At 43.5% G+C, this 19,052-nt stretch overlaps 2 protein-coding genes across 2 annotated transcripts in view; both read left to right on the top strand.

Moving 5' to 3' along the window:
* LOC131892318 (trypsin-1-like) overlaps positions 1–19,052 on the top strand; it is a 32,315-nt gene that overhangs the window by 11,633 nt on the left and 1,630 nt on the right. The gene's annotated exons all lie outside the window — the stretch shown is intronic.
* Positions 14,505–15,458, top strand: LOC131892320 (uncharacterized). Its single transcript, XM_059242128.1, has 2 exons — positions 14,505–15,119; positions 15,227–15,458. The coding sequence occupies exons 1-2, from the start codon at positions 14,627–14,629 to the stop codon at positions 15,265–15,267; spliced, it is 534 nt and encodes a 177-aa protein (XP_059098111.1). The 5' UTR covers positions 14,505–14,626; the 3' UTR covers positions 15,268–15,458.

The following is a 19,052-nucleotide window of genomic DNA, read 5'->3' as shown; positions in this document are numbered from 1 at the left end:
TGGTCTTCAAAGCGCTGGCAAGGATTCTCGTCACATTTTGAGGAGCAACGAATTCGACAGTGGCGCTGGCTCCAAGCTTGGATTGAAGAGGAAGAACAGGAATAAAACAGGAAATAGCCTGTGTTTCACTGAGTGGGGGCCCTGCTTCAATCAGTTGTACTGTCAATCAGTACTGATGGGACGATGCGAACCTTTTCAAGCCTGATACATTCTGATACAAGGCTTGGTCCAAGCCTGCTTGACGGTGGCCATGCCGCCGACGGTGGCCAGAAGGCGTCAAATCCACCGTCCAAAGGTGCCCGCCAGAAAAATTACTAAAGTTTTATTTCTTTATTCTATGCCATGAAACCCACGCCTGTTTCTTTTGATGTGGTCTAAAAGTTTCAATTCGGATTACACTTTCGTGAAAACAAGCCTTCTACTGATAAATGGCCAGGCTCTGATTGGCTCTTTTCTAATGTGCAGTCTTATTTTGGTCGATGGTCATGCTGTGAAAACTATCGAAGTTCCTCTGATGCAGTGTGACCCAACGCAAGCATTACTGCCACATATTTCATCAACGTGTTTTCCTGCCACTTCCATTTCGACACATGCGGCTGGATTAATTTTATTTTTCATCAGGCATGGGCCAACTGAACACAATTTGCACTTACATTTCAACACATTTAAGGGGTTGTGATTGTGATATGTAAAAGTGGAAAAAACAGAGCTTGATCAATTTTCGAATTAGTCATCCATCACCTTGGTCAAGTGGGTTAATATTTTGATTGTCTGCATGGTCGCACTTAGTCCTTTGACCCGGGATCACAGCTATGAAACCGAGATCAACGCGGTAACACGCAAGTCAACTGCCTACATTCATGAAAGTGACACTGACAAGAAAGCGTTCAAGAATCCAGGGTGGTTGGTCTGGCTTATCTCTTGTCATCTAATGTTGACGTAAAAACTAAGTCACGATGCCGGGACAAGTTTAGAGTCATCATATTATGGCATCAGCCTTGTTTCACGTCATTTTCCCTTTAGTTCAAGTTTGATGGGTGCAATTTCGGATTGATGAATCGATCTGTTATTTCGTCGCACTGATTTCTTGTTTCGTCAGGATACCTCAATGTAGACACTTCAAGCCAATATTCTAAGCCATGATGTGATGGCATGGGTAGAAAAGACTTGAAACACGAATGTAATGACTATAAAACATAACAGGGCTTGGGTTCTATCAGTATTCTGTACTTTTAATAGAAACTCGTTGGGTGTGCTCAATGATGAGCTTGATTTAATTTTGATCCATTTCGGCGTCCCTGCCAATGTCTCGGAATGTCTCAAGCTTGCTTGATACAATTTCAATCTGGCATTGGACCGGTATTGCATTGAATGCTTGAGACTTTTGGGGCAACGTTCCCATCACTATTGGCTCGTCACTCATCAAAACTTTTCTTGGTCACATTCGGCAATGTATAGTTCAAGACCCTACATGCAAAACCTTCATAACATCCATTATCGCATGTCCGTCGTCCAGCCAGACTGTCTAGCCGCACATAGGACGTTTTTTCCTGATGTTTTAAAACATCATCCCCTGGTTAGGACCCCCTGCTACTTCACTTCCATTGGCCTTCCGCAGGGGGGTCCACTATCGCCAATTCTTTTCAATCTTTATGTATTTGACGTGCCCGAAGCCCTCACTCACCAAGGCCCCACCACTAACCATGTTACTGTTCAATATCTCTAATATGCAGACGAACTGGTTCTCTTGGCTGATTCAGCAGTGGAGTTGCAAAATGCCATCAATGCACTCCACGGTTATTGCCAAGATAACGGCCTTCAAGGGAATGCCATCAAGACGAAGGCCATGGTTTTCCATAAAGATCGTCTGCCTCCCACCTCTTTCCATATCCACAACAGTCCGATTGAAATTGTCAACAATTTTTGATTATGTCTGTTTAACATTCTTAACTCAACTCTCCTTCACCAACTGTCTCAAATCATCAATAGTCAAAGCCAGGGCCATGATCGGATACATTGGCAATACACCCATTGCCATGCAATCAGAAATATTCAGTCACATTCACTTCGACCTCGTGGACCCCCTTCCAACAAGTCATGGTTTTAACCATTTAGTGACAATAGGTGTTGTATCTTTGTCTATCCCAACTTGCTAATTCATGACTGCGTTCATTCCCTCTTACCGAATTGACCCGTTCCAGAAATATACCGTACGAGTTCTCCCTTGATCTTAATCCAACCGAGTTCCTTTGCCTCTAGACTCAATATGGCGCAGCCGGTTTTTCACAATGGGGCCATGTCCCAGTGAATTTGAACCTCGGACCAGAGTCCGATCTTGGATCTGGAACCGAAATATTAGAGGAGAGTGTGGTCATTATTGATAAACGTGAGTTACAGGTGGAAGAAGTGAAAACTATACAACATGCCCACCAAGGCCGAGTTAGAAGATGAGGTTGAACCAATCCATAGACGTTTGGAACAACATTCTCAATCAACGACGATTGATGCTTCACCATCTTGGACATCGGAGGTGTTGCAGATACTGATCAAAGTGTAAGGAGAGCAAATGCAGAGTTTCATGCAGCAACAAAATCAGGAGGTGGACGCCAGGTTAGAACGATTTCTGGGCTGGTTTGGCCAGTATAATCGAGACACCCAGAACCATGCGATCATATCCACCAGCGAACGGCTCCCTACTACACCAAAGGCAATAGCAAAGCCACCCCACCGTTGGAGGATGGAACTAACTATCGTCAATGGAAACAATGGCTCAGCTCGTGGAAAAACTATGCAATTTTGGTTAAAATAGATGGCCTAAGCAGAGAGGAACAAATTCCATCTTTCCGTACTTTCTGTTCTCCAAATTTGCTGGCAAAGATGGAATTTTCCATGAACATCCCAACCAATACCCAGATTCTCTGGATCAAGTATTCGAAATAATCTCAAAGTTCTTAAAAATGAAGCACAATGTGGCACTCGATCGTTCTCGGCTCTTGAACCGTCAACAGGAGCAAGGAGAATAATTTGACGAATTCTAGACACCATTACAAGAAATGGCAGCCGAAGCAGAGCTACAGGAGATGTCTCACGATGACTGGATTGCAACGCTAGCTTTGGTGGGGATGTCGGACGACAAGATTCAACAGGAACTTTTGTCAAAGATTGTTCCTCCCACGTTGGAGGAGACGCTAACAATGTGCCGAAATGAAGAAAAGGGCAGATTGGGTGTACGAGACTTGCAAAGGCCAGAGGGGGTCGCCACTGCAGCATACAAAGCCAGAACACCTTACCAAAAGGGGAAGGATGCAGAGCAAGGAGCCAGTGTTCCACTAAGTTCAGAAGAGGATAGAGAACAAACTAGGCGTGAGAAATGTCGAGACTGCGGCTTTAAACATGGGAATGAAAGGCGATGTCCCGCCCAAACGGGTACGGCAAAGTGTCATAAATGCGGTGTGATTGGACATTTTGCTCCAGTATGCCATTTGCACCATGGAAATGAGAAATCTTTGAATGCTGCCGGAATTGGAGCGTCACTTAACATTGGAGTAGGAATTTATGCACGTTCATCAGGTCGATTCCTGGGCAACATTGATTTTGTACCAGATACTGGAGCCCAAGGAACAGTGGCAGGAATGGAATTGCTCAATAAACTGGGCATACACCAATCGTCATTAAATCCTGTGCGCCATAGATTTGTGGGTGTTGCTGGTAAATCTTTGAGACCAGTGGGAGCAAAACAGGTACGTCTCAAACTGGAGGGTAGGGAGTGTGAGGAAGATCTTACATTTTGTGAGAACATTCGTCACCAGTATTTGTCATTCAATGCCTGTAAATCTCTTGGAATTGTGAATCACGATTTTCCATTACCTTTGAAACAATCCTGGTTGGCAATTTTGGGTACCTTGACTGAATTAGATGTATGATTGCCTAATATCCCACCCCGGCCATCGGACGAAGAAATTGAAAAGACACGCAGCTAGTTGATGGAAGTATTCAGCGACGTATTTTCACAAGAAGAAACGCTGAACCCATGATTGGCCCCCCTCACCACATCGAATCAGTACCAAACGCCATCCCGTACGCAATTCACGGCGCCCGTCCAATTCCGTATGCCCAATGGTCAGAAGTTAAAAGTCTAATTGACGGATTAGTGCGGAAAGGAATTTGGGAGCCCGTCGAAGATCGACCAACGGCATGGTGTCACCCATTAGTATTCGAAACGAAGGCAAATGGTAAATTATGATTATGTGTGGATTTGATAAAGCTAAATGATCAGGTTTTTTGGCCAGTTCATCCAATGAGAACTCCTCACGATGCTGTATCACAGTTACCGAGGAACGCAGAATACTTCACCACTTGTGATGCGGCCAGTGGTTATTGGCAAATCTTGTTGGATTCCGAGTCCAAGGATTTGACAACGGTGTTGACTCCATGGGGTAGATTTGTGCATACTAGAGGCCCCATGGGAATGATTTCTACTGGGGATGCCTATAATCTCAGGGGAGATCAAGCTTTGGGAGACCTACCAAACGTATCGAAAGTAGTGGAAGATATATGCATAGCCCATTCTGAATTCAGGTCTCATCTAGAGTCGGTGCAGGAGGTGCTAAAGCGCTGTCGTAAGCACCAAATAACCCTCAGCCCGGAAAATTTTGTGTTTTCGAAACCAGCAGTGAAGTTTGTCGTCTAGATTTTATCGAGGAACGGCATTCAGGCTGACCCCTCAAAAATTAGCTCTATTGGAGAATTTCCAGAGCCCAAGAGAAGAACTAAACTTCGGAGTTTTATGCCTCAATTTCAAATGCACAAAGGCCCATCTCAGTGGTACCAGGAGGAAGAGACAACAGTTGTCTCAACCTCATTGTCAAGTCTCTCAACAGACTTACCCCATGCCTTTTCTCTCTCCTTCCCTTTTTCCTTCCTCTTGTTCTCCTCCTTCTCCTACACCCTCACCCTCAATTCCTTTAACCTCTCTTCTGACCAAACTTTGTAGCCCTAATCCCCCCTCTGGTCGCCATGAGCCCCACGCATCTTTTATATCGTATCCTCAGGTGGCGGCCAGAGTTCCTTCTCCCTCTTCTCCTCCCCTTTTACCCTCTCCCCATAGGTTCTCTTATCCTCCACCTAAGATGTGTTTTGTCCAAAAGCAGGATTTGTAAGGTTTGAGAGTCTAGTCAAAGATTTGATAGCTCTAGTCCATCGAAGGGCTATCTGCCCATAAAAGGGTTTTATTTGAATGTGCATTGTCTTATTTCCAAAAAAAGACAGCACAAAGATCAATGTTCTTGAGGAACTAGTGTGATGAAACTGGATAACGACTCCGAATTGACCGGTGACGAAAGTGATTAGAGCTGAAGTGTTCCAAAAGTAGAAGTTAATTTATTTGCAATAACAGACCTTACTATACAGCAGGAGGCTTATTGGTTGAGCCGGAGTTGAGGATCGTCCAGATCGGAAGTATCAACTTGACTCCTTATGAATATCCACTGGACTGGTTACGAATATCAACAGGACTAGTGATGAACATCAACTGGCTTCTTGTTCCTAGCTCCCCTGGTTAGTTCTTTCTTTCACATCTTAGGAGGGTGGGGAGGGACTTCTTAACAAGGGTTACATGGCTTTGGGTTAGTAGGGGCGCTACTTTGTTAAAGGAGTACATTTCTCATTCATCAACTCAATTGCAGCTACATGCTTGGGAACCGTGATTGTAGGTGTCCGATTCTTGGCCTGCACACGGCACTTCCTTTCGGGTCTATACACTTGGGCCTGGTCATTCGTTGATTTTACGTCTTGGGGCTCGTTGGCGCCTTTGTCTGTTGCCATCATTGTTCCGTTTGTTGCCGTGGTCATTCAATGACGACTTCGTCAAAGGGTGTTTCACTACACTAGCTTTAGATAGGCAGGTCTCGTTCATTTCCATGACAGAAACTTGGCTTCGACAAGGGGTCTTAGATGAAGAGATAGCAAGGGTTGGTTTCAATTTAGTTCAATGTGATAGAGTACGCCCTGACAATCCCATTTTTCCGCATGGGGGCGTATGACTATTTGTTAGAAATGACCTGCGTATTAGCCATGCAAAAATGTCGAATGGAGAAGCAGAGGTGTTAGTTTGTTGCCTCCAAGGTCTTGATCTGTCCATTGTGACAATGTATAGGCCCCCATTCTTGTTCACTAAGCTCGTTCTTGACAGCTTTCAAATTCATAGGAAATGAGTTGGATAAGGTAGTTTGCTCAAAGTTATTCATTGTATGGGACTTCAATTATCCGGGTGCCGCTGTAGAGTGGGAGGCTAGTCCCAATGGCTAGTCCAATGGGTAAATTCCCATTTCGAAATCGACGTCTCAGTAGTTTGAAAAGCTGGAAGAATTTGCGATCTTGCGCAATTTCTCCTACCATGTTGGTGTAGCCACCAGAGCGAATACCGTTCTTGACTTGTTTTTTCCAATGACCCTGATCTGATCCAGTATGTCCATGTGACGCCTAGTAATCTTTCAGATCATCATGTTCTCGAGATAGGGTCGACCATTACTCAAAAGCCGGCGTGCTCTAGAGTGAGACCTGCCAAAAAGGTCGGTCTGGCTAAGTTCAAATTCAAAGATGGACTTTGGCCGTTGATTATAGAAGGGTTAGGGGAGCTTGATCTCATTTCAATGCTGAAAAATGAATCGTCCATAGATGTAGCCTTAGACAAAATGATTCTAATTTTTGAGGACGTCTGCTCTGGGTGATAATGGAAAGTTCGATGAGCTTATCCAGTTGAAAGTTGGTGTAGCTTTTCAAATATGTGGTTGGATATATCGCACGTTTAAGTCCAGGGATAGTATCACGATGCTAACTCTGTAGAAGTCGATTGTTCAGCCGCATCTTGAATATGCCTCTCCCATTTGGGCTCCAATTAGTTCAGCAGGTTTGCAAAAGCTCGAGCCGGTCATAAGATGTTTTACTATGAACATTGGGTATATGAGAGAGCTCTTGTATTGGGAGACTTAGAAAGGTTGGGATTGTACAGTACTCAGAGAAGGTACGAAAGGTATCTGATATTGTACGTTTTCAAAAGCATTCATGAGCCTTGTCCCAACCCAGGATTTAGGGTCAATTCTAGTGACCGTAGAGGCTTAATGTGCATTTTGAGAGCACCTTCAAGCCCCCGAGAATCCAGGCTAGTTAAAACGATGAAGTCCAACTCTCTTCTTTCTCGGGCTCCTTCATTGTTCAATTTGCTGCCCTCAAATATTCGTAAGGCTTATGTAGGCGTTGATCCAGTAGCAGGATTTAAGTCAGACTTAGACAAGTTTTTGACTAAAATTCCTGATCAACCTTATATTCAAGGATTAGCAAGAGCAGCCAACTCCAATTCGTTGGTCGATCAAATAATATATATAAATAAAAGTCAAGTAAAATGAATAATCTTCTCGTCTTGAGCTGCTGGGATTCCAATTCCGGTAACGGTAAGGAAGTCTGCTCATATTGACTCATATTGTCTCATATATACTCATAACTCATATTGACATTTTTGTCATTTTGTCATGGGGAACAATTTTGATTCTATTGTTTTATGGAATTCTAGCCCACATAAAAACCTACTGCTTCTTCGGTATTGGCAACACCCACACGCTACTTATTGGACCACCCAATCCACCCCCGGATTGCTATCTTCCCCATTCCGTCATTTCAGCACTTTATGACACAACTATATCACTGGGACCACCGCTGCCACCATGTAACTTGTTTGGTATGGTTTATTATTCCAGTACAGGTAGAGAGTGTACATGTCATTTCAAAATCGAATGTATAAGAGCCCTTATTTGCAACGTCACACGGCCCAAAGAAAACGGGAAGAGGCACGGTAGATTGCTACATAAACCGCTCTTGCCTTGCCTTGGACGCAAATTCTTTTCCAGACATTATGTGACCCGAGGCACTAATTGAAAAGAAGATTTTGATAGAATTAGTCAAAAACAACACAAACGGATTATAATTCAATAACAAGGAATTGGCCCAATTGGTCCTTTATTTGGTAGAGGTTGAATGACAAAGCGCCCTCTAGAGTGCAGAACGTAAAACATATTTCATGCAGCGTGATGGGGCTATACAGTAACGCATTCCAAATCCATCCAAGCAAGAGCTCAATTAGTAGCCTCTTGTTCACAAGATATTTAAACTATACACTAAAAAAGTCTCTACTCATCACTCTTACTTTGCAATCTCGAATAAACTCACATCATTCATAAGATGCAAAAGTAGAAAATAGTTCAGTAAAAAAAGCGCATTTTTCGGTTAAAAGGTATTTTTTAAGCATGTTTATGGGTGAAACTGGTACAATGTATTGTGATGAAATTCAGCATGCACCATTCCTTTAATAGATAAATGCATTGGAACTCTATTTTAATCCCTTGACAAAAAACTATTAAGCCTCAAAAGTGCGAGTGAACTCTCAAAATTTTATGGCGACGTTATCTTCCTTTCCTGCTTCAATGCCCTAATAGGTTCACCAGATGGCCACAGGCTTGTCCAATTAACACTCTGATTGTGGCTCAGGCTCTGCTGAGCGGGTGGATTTCCCGTTTTTTCATTCCCTCAGACATGACCTCTGACCGAGGAGCTCAATTCACAAGCCAGTTGGGGATTGTGATGGAGAATTTCTATGGCACATCCCCCAATTACACCACCGCTTCTCACCATTGTGCCAACTGGTTGATCGAAATATTTCACCGTGATCTAAAAGGAAGCTTGAAGGCTGTCCTTTCTGACATACAAGCATCTTGGATGGACCACCTTCCATGGGTTCTAGCGGTCTAAGAGGCAGCGTGGACAAGGCAAGAATCTTTTCCCTAGGTGTTGTGGGTTCATACGCCGGTGCCAGAAGGAACCCTTTTTAAAGGAGTTGGTATAGCCGAGCGGTCTAAGGGGCAACGTAAATAAGGCAAGAAATCATCTCCCTAATATAATGACTTCACAACGTTTATGACATCGTATCTATTTTAAATAAGAGATGAGCACTCTTTTGGGCAACATAAAGTATATACGAGATAGAGCGAGATCACTGAGCATACCGCAGCTGATAGCGTAGCCAGCCCAGATTTGGTTACATGGGGAGGATACTGATATTGATCATACCACCAAGGTGTCGTGAGTTCAAAAACCGTAGCCGGAAATAATCCCTAACTGCTGGGATTCCGATCCAAGTTGCGGTAAGGAAGTCCGCAAAATAAAATAAAAAAAAAATAGTTTTGAATGTCCAACCATTGTTCCAGATGATTTCCCACCCAAGCAAGGTAATCATTCACGTCTAAATGAACACTTAAGGCGTCTCCATTACACTGTTGGATCCCTAGCCCCCTTCCCTACTTCTCGCAACTCCCCTGTTTGACACTATGACCCAAAATCCTTAGCTGAAGCTCAATTTGTTTTCGTGCGACGAGGCCCTCGTCCCGGTTCACTCACAGAATCATACAGGGTGCGTGGCACGCAGCGTTACACTTTCAATAAGAGTCGAACAATTGATCCAGCTTATGGAATACTCAACCAATTGCATGAAACTCGCTATTTGGATAGATTGGGAGGCACATCTTATTATCTATATAATTCAATTTCCATTGGCGTTTTAATCACTTTGCAAGACGAGGTCGAAATTGGACCAATAACTTTAAAGTTTTTGAAAGTGTAGCATTGCATGCCTCGCGCCCTGTACCTTGGTCCTTTCCGAGTATAAGCCTCAAGAAATAAAACCTGCACCCTTGATTACGGGGGGAGGCCCGAGGTATTATCAATCGACAGGGTAAAACCAGCTCATGTGGATTCATCCATTGTTGTTCCAACACTCGCTCCCCCTCAACGTGGACGCCCTCGTATTCTCAATACGAAACTGCTATCGCCCTTTCTCACCCACGATTGGAGGGCGTTGAAACCTTCCCTCAGAAGGCGGTAACACTGTCGAGGTAAAATAAGCAGATTTTTACCAACTCACTGACATACATTCAAGATGCACACAAAACAAGAACATCTTACGAACACTTTGTCTTCAATCATTGCACACAAGAATGAAAAAAAAATCTATTAGGAGTAGTTAATAATAAGTTCCAAAAATGGATTGCTTTTTCCGTTTAGATTCCCTCAATCATACAATACCTGATTGACATTTTTGTGCCCAATCATCTCGCCCGAGACTTGATTTGGTCAGTTTATTTTGTCTTTATTCTACGGAAACGCATGAGAACCTTCCTCTACTGTTGTGGTCAATCTGTTTACCAGTGCTGCCGAATTTGATCAACGTTTGAATATATTTAGGTCAGGCATATTAGCTTTTTCTGACCCCCCCCCACACACACACACATGTACACGCAAACAAGAAAACCCTGTGATCAACCACTGAAGCACTGGTTTGCAATCTGCCAGAGCAAACAGGTTGCTCACATCAACATTTTCCACTCAATAACCCTTTTACTCTCAATACACATTTCGGATCCTTGCCTCAAGCCAAGTTAAATTGAAAATTTTATAAATCATAAAAAGGAGAGTCCTTTCTTTGCTCAAAAAAGCTTCAGCATAATGGTTTTTATTGCACAAATTGTTTTGATTTTATATTTTTATCATCAATGTTATATCATGTCATATCCGAGGGCTTGATCTGTCGATTGTAACAATGTATAGGCCTCCTTCTTGTTCAGTAAGCTCTCTTATGTCAGCTCTCCATTTCACTGGAAATGAGTTGGATAAGACAGTCTGCACGATAGTTTTCTTTGTAGGGGATTATAACTTTCCGGCTAGCGTTGTAGAGTGGAATGTTAGTCCTGATGGGTATATTTCCATTTAGAAAATCGACATCTCAGTCGTTCGAAAAGCTGGAAGAATTCGCGATCTTGCGCAATTTCTCCCAGCATGCTGGTGTAGCCACTAGAGAGAATAGCGTTCTCGACTTGGTCTTTTCCAATGACCCTGATCTGATCCAGTATGTCCCTGTGACGCCTAGTAATCTGTCAGATCATCATGTTCTCGAGATAGGGTCGACCATTACTCAAAAGCCGGTGTGCTCTACAGGGTTGGGCGTAAAAATGGTTACCAATTAAAATTTATTTGACAGCAAAATTAATTAATTAATTTACATTAATTTCACACAAACAAGTGTTGGTGCCAAAACCATTAAGTTCATATAAAATTTATTCGAAATGACTGCCATGATTCCACACAATTTGCCCTAATCTCTTGTTCACAGCCGCACAGCTGGCACGCACAGCCTGCTCTGGGATATCAGCCCAGGATATCTCAATTGAAGACATCAAGGCATCTTTGGAGGGTCTGGAGACGGTATTTGCTTCCTTCTCCACCATACCCTACATGGCAAAGTCAAGGGGGTTAATATCTGGTGAGGAAGGAGGCCACAGCTCCTTGGTCCAAAAATGGTCAAAATTTTGTTGGCTCCACTCTTGGACGACGTTTGCTGCATGGGCAGGGGCAGAATCTTGTGTAAAGTAGACTCTTTGCCCAGGAAAGTCTCTTTGGATCCAAGGAAGCACTTGCTCCTTCAAGAATGTCAGATATGCCTCTTTATTAATTTTTACTCCATCTGGAATCCAGAAAACTGGCGACTACTTGTCATTGCTGGCCATGGCGCACCATATCATGATGGAGCTTGGTTCCTGGGTCCTGTACACGGTCTTCACGCTGAGATCGACCTTTGAGATGTCCCTGGAGAGCACCCTGTCATTTTGAGAATTAAATTTCCTTATGACATCAAACAATTTCTCATCACTGTAAATTACAATGACATCCGGGTTTGCTGCGAGCCAAGCCTTCAATAGTTTGCTTCGGGTCAATCTTTTTGATCTTGTGGCAGTCGAGAGGAGTTGACGTCATCTCAGTTGGTAAGGATGAAGTCCAAGGTCCTCCTTGACCACTCTTCCCATGGTCCTCCTCGAGACCGAGTACTCCTTGGCCATGGCGGAGATCGACCGGGCCGGATTTCGCCTGACCTTTGAACTTGGGCCTTGGTAAAGGCCCTAGTCCTCAAAGACCGTGGTCGACCAGATCCTGGTCGTCTGGAGTCTCCCCCATCTCCTCAAGTCGTTTTCGACACCTCCAGACAAACATCTTGTTGACCTTCAAGGTCTTCATGATGGTGGCCGCGGCCACGTTCTTTTTGAGGAGCTCAATGAGTGCGGTTTGCAGTTTGGTCCATAATTCCGATGGTTTTGTTATTAAAAGAAACTTTGTTTGCAATGATGAATGCTGCTTTTATGGCGGTAGATTCAAAAGCTTAATTCTTTTAAATCGATCAATTATTTTTCAAGATATATCACAATGAATTTAGGTAACCGTTTTAACGCCCAACGCTGTAGAGTAAAACCGGCCAGAAAGGTCGGTCTCGCTAAGTTCAAGTTCAAAAATGAACATTGGCCGTTGATTATAGAAAGATTAGAAGAAATTGACTTGATTTCAATTCTGAAACAGGAATCGTCCATAGACGCAGCCATAGATAAATCAGCTTCAGTTTTTAGGGAAGTTTGCTCCACTTTAGCAATCTCTGAATGTGTTGCGGAAGATGGTACACGGATTAAAATTCCAAAATATAAGAAGACTTTGTTCAGAAAGAGTTGCAAACTAGAAAAAAGGCTGAAGAGCACTTCGAATCCAGTAATTGTGGCTAGTCTCCAAAAAAATTGGAGGTAGTTCAGGGTAAGATTAAGGCCTCCATGGAATATGACCAATTACAAACTGATAGTAAGCTGGTTCAGGAGGTCAGTTCGAATCTGAAGGCTTTTTTCTCTTATGCGAACTCTAAGAGAAAAATGAAACACTCTGTTGGGCCTTTGGAGGTTAATGGGGAAGCCATTAGCAATGTAGAGACTATGGCTAACATGCTTGGAGATCAATTCACTGGTGTGTTGTCAACCCCAGTGAGTTCAGAAGCAACAGCTCATTGCTCTGAAGATGAGTCTGTTGAGATTGGCAAGATCAGTGAAGTTGAGCATTTAGATGATCTCGTAGTCACAGATCAGGACGCTTTAGAGGCCATCAAGGACTTGAGGCTTTCAAGTTCTCCTGGTCCTGATGGCGTGACATCTCAGTTTCTGATGAGATGCTCACTGGTTCTCGCTCCTGTTTTCTCGTACTTGATGCGTTGCATCTTGGATCAGGGCAAGTTTCCATCTTCACTAAAGTTAGCTCATGTTGTTCCAATTTTTAAAGGGGGAGATAAGTCGCTTCCCAGTAATTATAGGCCGATTTCTCTCACTTCGAATATTGCCAAGGTGTTTGAGAAGATCATGAAGTTCAAACTTGTTGAATTTCTTGAAAATCATGAAGTCCTTCCTCCTAGCCAGCATGGGTTCCGAGCTCATTTTAGCACGGTTACCCAACTGATTGATCATATTCAGCAGGTTATTGAGGGACTAGAGAGCCATGAATCAGTTGATGTAGTTTATCTCGACTTTGCCAAGGCCTTTGACGAGGTAGATCTTGGTCTTTTAGTTAACAGACTCCATGAGATTGGGATCCAAGGCAAGGTTCTCAATTGGTTAAAAAGTTTCACTTCTGGTAGGAAGCAATTGGTTAAGGTCGAGGGATCCCATAGTGCATACATGATGTCAAGTCAGGTGTTCCCCAGGGTTCGATCTTAGGGCTCCTCCTGTTTATAATATTCGTTGCCCCGCTTCAAAAGCTTAGTATTACTGCCAGTCTCTCTCTTATGCTGACGATACAAAGATGGTTTCTGTTAGGAATGGCCAGATTCCAGTAGCCTTGCAAAGGATTTAGATCGAATCTACTCTTGGGGAACTGAGAGTAATATGGCCCTGAACGGAATAAAATTCCGCTCAATGACATTTGGGTCAACTCCTTTAAATACTCTACTTGTAAATAATGGAGGTAAAGATATTGAGTAGGTCTCATCTAAGAGAGATCTAGCGTAGTCCTCCAAAATAATGGAAAGTTCGATGAGCATATCCAGTTGTAGGTGGGTAAAGCTTTTCAAATGTGTGGTTGGATATATCGCACGTTTAAGTCCACAGATAGCATCACGATGCTAACTCTGTACAAGTCGATGTTCCGACGATATCAGAATCTAACCGCGGGCTCGGTTTGTGGTTGCTCGTCTGCCCCAATGTAGACTTTTCTTGGCCTTTTAGGCCTGCATTACAATAACGAGTTTTTCTGGTATGATGGCCAGGTGAGATAGAATGAACGAGAATATGCTGTCGTGATTAGTGGGTGTTCTTGGAAGTTGTGTGAAATATACCTTGTTACAATTTTAATATATCTCGTGTCGATCAAGGGTCGTAAGACAAGAGTACGCGGGGAAGAGAAATCTTCACCACTTTATTTGGTCCTTCGAGCCGGATCCTTGATTGTCGAGATTCGTCCAAATTTCCAATCCGGGACAAGAGTGAATACAGTTCCAAATTCCAACCGTGGAACTCTTAGTGACATAACAAGCATGGCAAACTTCCAAGAAAGTCCGTCGTTCGACCCAAAAGAATGCAAGGTGGACATAGCGGGAAAAAAGCGATCTATTACTAGACAAATTGCGAATCTGGAGAGGGACCTAACGGCTGTTCCACCAGTATCGCGAACGGGGTTAAGAGTCCTTGCAGATCGATTGAAGTCAACATTGGATGAACTGTCATCATTGATGACCACTTTCCTCGGCAACGTGAGAGAAGAAGAGGAACGTGAGGTAATGGAACAAAAATTGGAGGATGAGACCAATCGGGTCTTAAAATCGGTGGCATTGGTTCAGGAACATGTGGAAGCGAGAGCTGCGGAACCAAGCACGATCTTTGGAAGTAAAGGACGAAATCTTCAACAATATCGGGAGGAAGAACGTTTACGCCTCCAGGAAACAAGAAATGCAAACAATCGGGCGGTTGAGATTGCCAAGATTAACTTGGAACGAGCCATGGATGATGAGAGAAGATCCCAAGCCCAATTAGAGGAATTGCAGTTGGGAAGTCGAGTTGGGGATTTCGACGGAGAAGAGATGGCCCCAAACGAACCTCAGGCAGATGGGAGGATGGGTCGACCCCTGCCAATCCCAGGACGTTCTAACGTGATCCCAGACGATCATCTTGAACGACAAGGACGATTTGTCGATCGTGAAGGTTATCAACCGCATTGGGTCGAGGGTGAGAATGATTGGATGCTAAATCCTACGGTTACGTTTGGACGATCTGGAGGAGGAAGGGGTTCCCTTGATGTGAAAATGCCTCATTTTAATGGAGACATCCTACAGTTTACAGAGTGGAGCAATATGTTCCAAGCGCTCGTCCATAACACGACAAGAAGCACCCCAGAGAAGATGGGGCTTCTTAAAGCATCATTGGGCGAGAAACCACGAGCCTTTATTGTAGGGTACGATAATTCTGACCACGATTACATCAATACATTGAAAACCATTCGTCAAGTTTATGGTGACCAAGACTTGGTAGTGGATGCCCATCAAAGAACCCTCGAGAAGTTGAGTGATGTCAAATCAGGAGACGCGGAGAGTCTGGCCGATTTTGCGGCCAAGGTGCAAGGTCATCTGTTCACCATCAAGAAGCATCGTCCACCCGGAGATGGTTCTCTTGCATACATCGTACGAATGCTAGAAGGCAAGTTAGACAAACAGAATTTTAATTCATGGTATGATTACTCAAGGAACTTGCCTTCAAATGGAAAGGAGACCGAATTTTGTGCGTGGCTCCTCCGTGCGGTCCATAGGGACAATCGGCACAGAACATCAATGCAAGAAATGGGAACAAGAGCCAACCAACCCAAGAAGCTAACATTATCAGCTTCAAATAATGTGACAACTGAGAGACACTTTTCAAAGAAGTGTTTCTTCTGTACGCAAGATCATGCTATCACATTTTGTCCCAAGTTTAAGAAAATCCCTGTAGCGGAGAGGATGGGATTTGTCAGGGAAGAGGGTCTGTGTTTCCGATGTCTTGGAAAAGGCCATGCTCGGTCAGAATGTCGATCTAGAGTCAGATGTGGAGAGACAAATTGTCCTTACCTACACCATCCGTTATTACATGGTCAAAGGATGCAGACCACAAGTGGCGGGACTGGAACTGAGATGCGCAAACCCCCTCCCACTCAGGTTACCGAAGCGGTGGTACAGAATACCAAGGGACGTTCCAACTACATCCTAGGCATAATCCCTATCAAATGTCGTGGTCCTAAGGGCGATGTTATTACGCACGCATTGGTGGATGAAGGTTCGGACACATCTTTCGCTAGCGAATCATTATTAAAAAGAATCGGCTGTATGGACAAGAGTCTCGGAAAAATTCAAATTCATAGCGCCAATGGAACACAGACGATGGACAGTGCTGAAACTAATATTTTTGTGGGCGTCCACGATTCGGAGCCCACTCATCCGTTAGCAGTCAAGTCTCTCCCGGAGGTTTGCAAGAATTTGAGAGGACTTTCCTGGAAATCATTACAACATCGTTGGAAGCATTTGGAGGACATCCCGTTTTCCCAACATGCAGGGAAAGTCGAAATTCTGTTAGCTTTGGACTCAAACTCACTGATAATGCCGATGGAATGGCGATTAGGAACCGATAAAGAACATTACGCCTTCCGTACACCTCTTGGATGGGTAGCGCGAGGTCGAGTTCAAGAATAGGGGTTCTCAGCTCATCAGGTCAATTTTTTGACGCATCAAGAAAGACATCTCGATACGATGCTATCAGACTTCTTAGCCACTGAATCCTATGGGTCGGAAGCAGAGATACCGGAAAGGCAAAGTTTTAATCTCGAAGATTCCTATGAGCTTAAACTGATCAAGGAGACCACTAAGAAATATTCGGGTCGTCCTGGATATGAAGTGGCACTCCCATGGATTCCAGGAGTGGAGAAACCTACCAATAATCGATCATTGGCTTTGAAACGTCTTGAAGGTCTGGAACGCCGATTACAGCGAGATTCAACGTTTAAGCAAGCGTATAGTAAGGCCATGGAGAAATATTTACAAGAAGGCTACGCCAAGAAAATCGATAACCCAATCGAGTTACATCATCCAAGACAATCTTTCCTTCCACATCATGGTGTATGGAAAAAATGTGGCACTAAGGTTAGAATCGTGTTCGATTCCGCAGCAAAGTACGGGGGTAAAAGTTTGAATGATCGTCTTTTGACTGGACCATCTCTGCAAAATGACATCTTTGATGTGTTGACTCGCTTCCGGGAAGGTTCAGTGGCCGTAACGGCAGATATCGAGGCTATGTTTAGTCGGATTGGTCTACAGGAAGATGACACCCGTTACCATAGGTTTCTGTGGCGCAACGAGGATGCAGATCCTCCCGAAACGTACCAAATGACAGGAGTCGTGTTTGGAGATTCACCATCGCCATGCCTCGCCATTCACACACTTTTTCAGACTGCGGAAGATTCCAAATGCTCCAATGAAACCAAACGTCGCGTTCAGACTCAATTTTACGTCGACGATTATCTGGACAGCTTTGCGTCAAGCGAAACTGCAATGCAAGAATGTCTTGAGGTGAAAAGAGTTCTAGCTGAAGGAAATTTCAACCTTACGGGTTGGATTTCAAGTTGCCCTACCTTGGCGCAAGAACTGGGAGGAGAGGAAACCAAGAACAAGGCTCTTCTGGAAAAGGCATCCAAGAACAAAGTCCTGGGCATGAAATGGAACACGAGAGAGGATACGTTAGTGTTTGAAGTGGCCATTGAAAACATCGAGCGTTTAACAAGAAGATCCGTATTGAGCCGTTTAGCGGGACTCTATGACCCTCTTGGTTTATTGGCTCCAATAGTGGTTGCCGGAAAAATCAAAATGAAGGAGTTAGTGGTTCGAGGCCAGGATTGGGATGATGATATCCCTTCAGTACAATCAAATTGGTGGAGGACAGTAATATGGCCCTGAACAGAAAAAAATTCCGCCCAATGACGTTTGGGTCAACTCCTTTAAATACTCCACTAGTAGATAATTGAGGTTAAGATAGTGAGCAGGTCTCATCTATGAAAGATTTAGGTGTAGTCCTCCAAAATAATGGAAAGTTCAATGAATATATCCAGTTGAAGGTAGGTAAAGCTTTTCAAATGTGTGGTTGGATATATCGCACGTTTAAGTCCACAGATAGCATCACGATGGTAACTCTGTACAAGTCGATTGTTCAACTGCACCTTGAATATGCCTCTCCCATTTGGGCTCCAATGAGTTCAGCAGGTTTGCAAAAGCTTGAGCAGGTCCAAAGATGTTTTACTAGGAACATTGAGGATATGAGAGAGCTCTCGTATTGGGAGAGGTTAGAAAGGTTGGGATTGTACAGTACTCAGAGAAGGTACGAAAGGTATCTGATATTGTACGTTTTCAAAAGCATTCATGAGCTTTGTCCCAACCCAGGATTTAGGGTCAGTTCTAGTGACCGTAGAGGCTTAATGTGCGTTTTGAGAGCACGTACAAGCTCTCGAGAGTCCAGGCTAGTTCGAACAATGAAGTCCACTTCTCTTCTCTCACGGGCTCCTTCATTATTTAATTTGCTTCCCTCTAATATTCGTAGGGAATACGTAGGCCTTGTTGATCCGGTAGCATCTTTCAAGTCAGACTTGGACAAATTTTTAGATAGCATACCAGATCAACCCTACATTCAAGGATTAGCTCGGTCTGCCAACTCAAATTCGTTGCTAGACCAAATATCATAAAAAGATTGAAAGGTAATAAATAGACGAATTATAACCTTTCACTTTAATAGTCCTGGTTATTACATTCCCTGTAGCGGTTAGAAAAGCCCGTGAAAAAACAAACCAAATAAAAAATCAGGACCCATCCAGACTCGACAGTTTAGGGAGCCTTTACAAATGGTGAATTTGGCTCCATATCAGACATAATTGGCATTGATTTATAAGTTTCAGCCCAAATTGACTTCCATCCTCAACATTGTGCATTAAATCATTAATTTAGTTGATTCTAAGCTTCAGACTATCAACTTAACCCAAATTCATTAAAATCGTTTAAAACTATTGATTCAATTCGTGTTGTCATGATATCAAATAACAACCATTTTCCTTCTTGAATCTTTTTTAAAATCTTATGCATTTGGATGCTTCAA

Source organism: Tigriopus californicus, chromosome 12, assembly GCF_007210705.1.
Source record: "Tigriopus californicus strain San Diego chromosome 12, Tcal_SD_v2.1, whole genome shotgun sequence".
Classification (NCBI taxonomy): Eukaryota; Metazoa; Arthropoda; class Copepoda; order Harpacticoida; family Harpacticidae; genus Tigriopus; species Tigriopus californicus.
The sequence above is the reverse complement of the archived record's forward strand: the minus strand, read 5'-3'. Positions and strand labels throughout refer to the sequence as shown.

Excerpts from the sequence above, each read along its gene's own strand:
- LOC131892320 (XM_059242128.1), top strand. The coding sequence starts at position 14,627 with ATGACCACTTTCCTCGGCAACGTGAGAGAAGAAGAGGAACGTGAGGTA. Across the intron at positions 15,120-15,226 it reads TCAACCGCATTGGGTCGAGG|TTTACAGAGTGGAGCAATAT; the intron begins GTGAGAATGATT and ends GACATCCTACAG.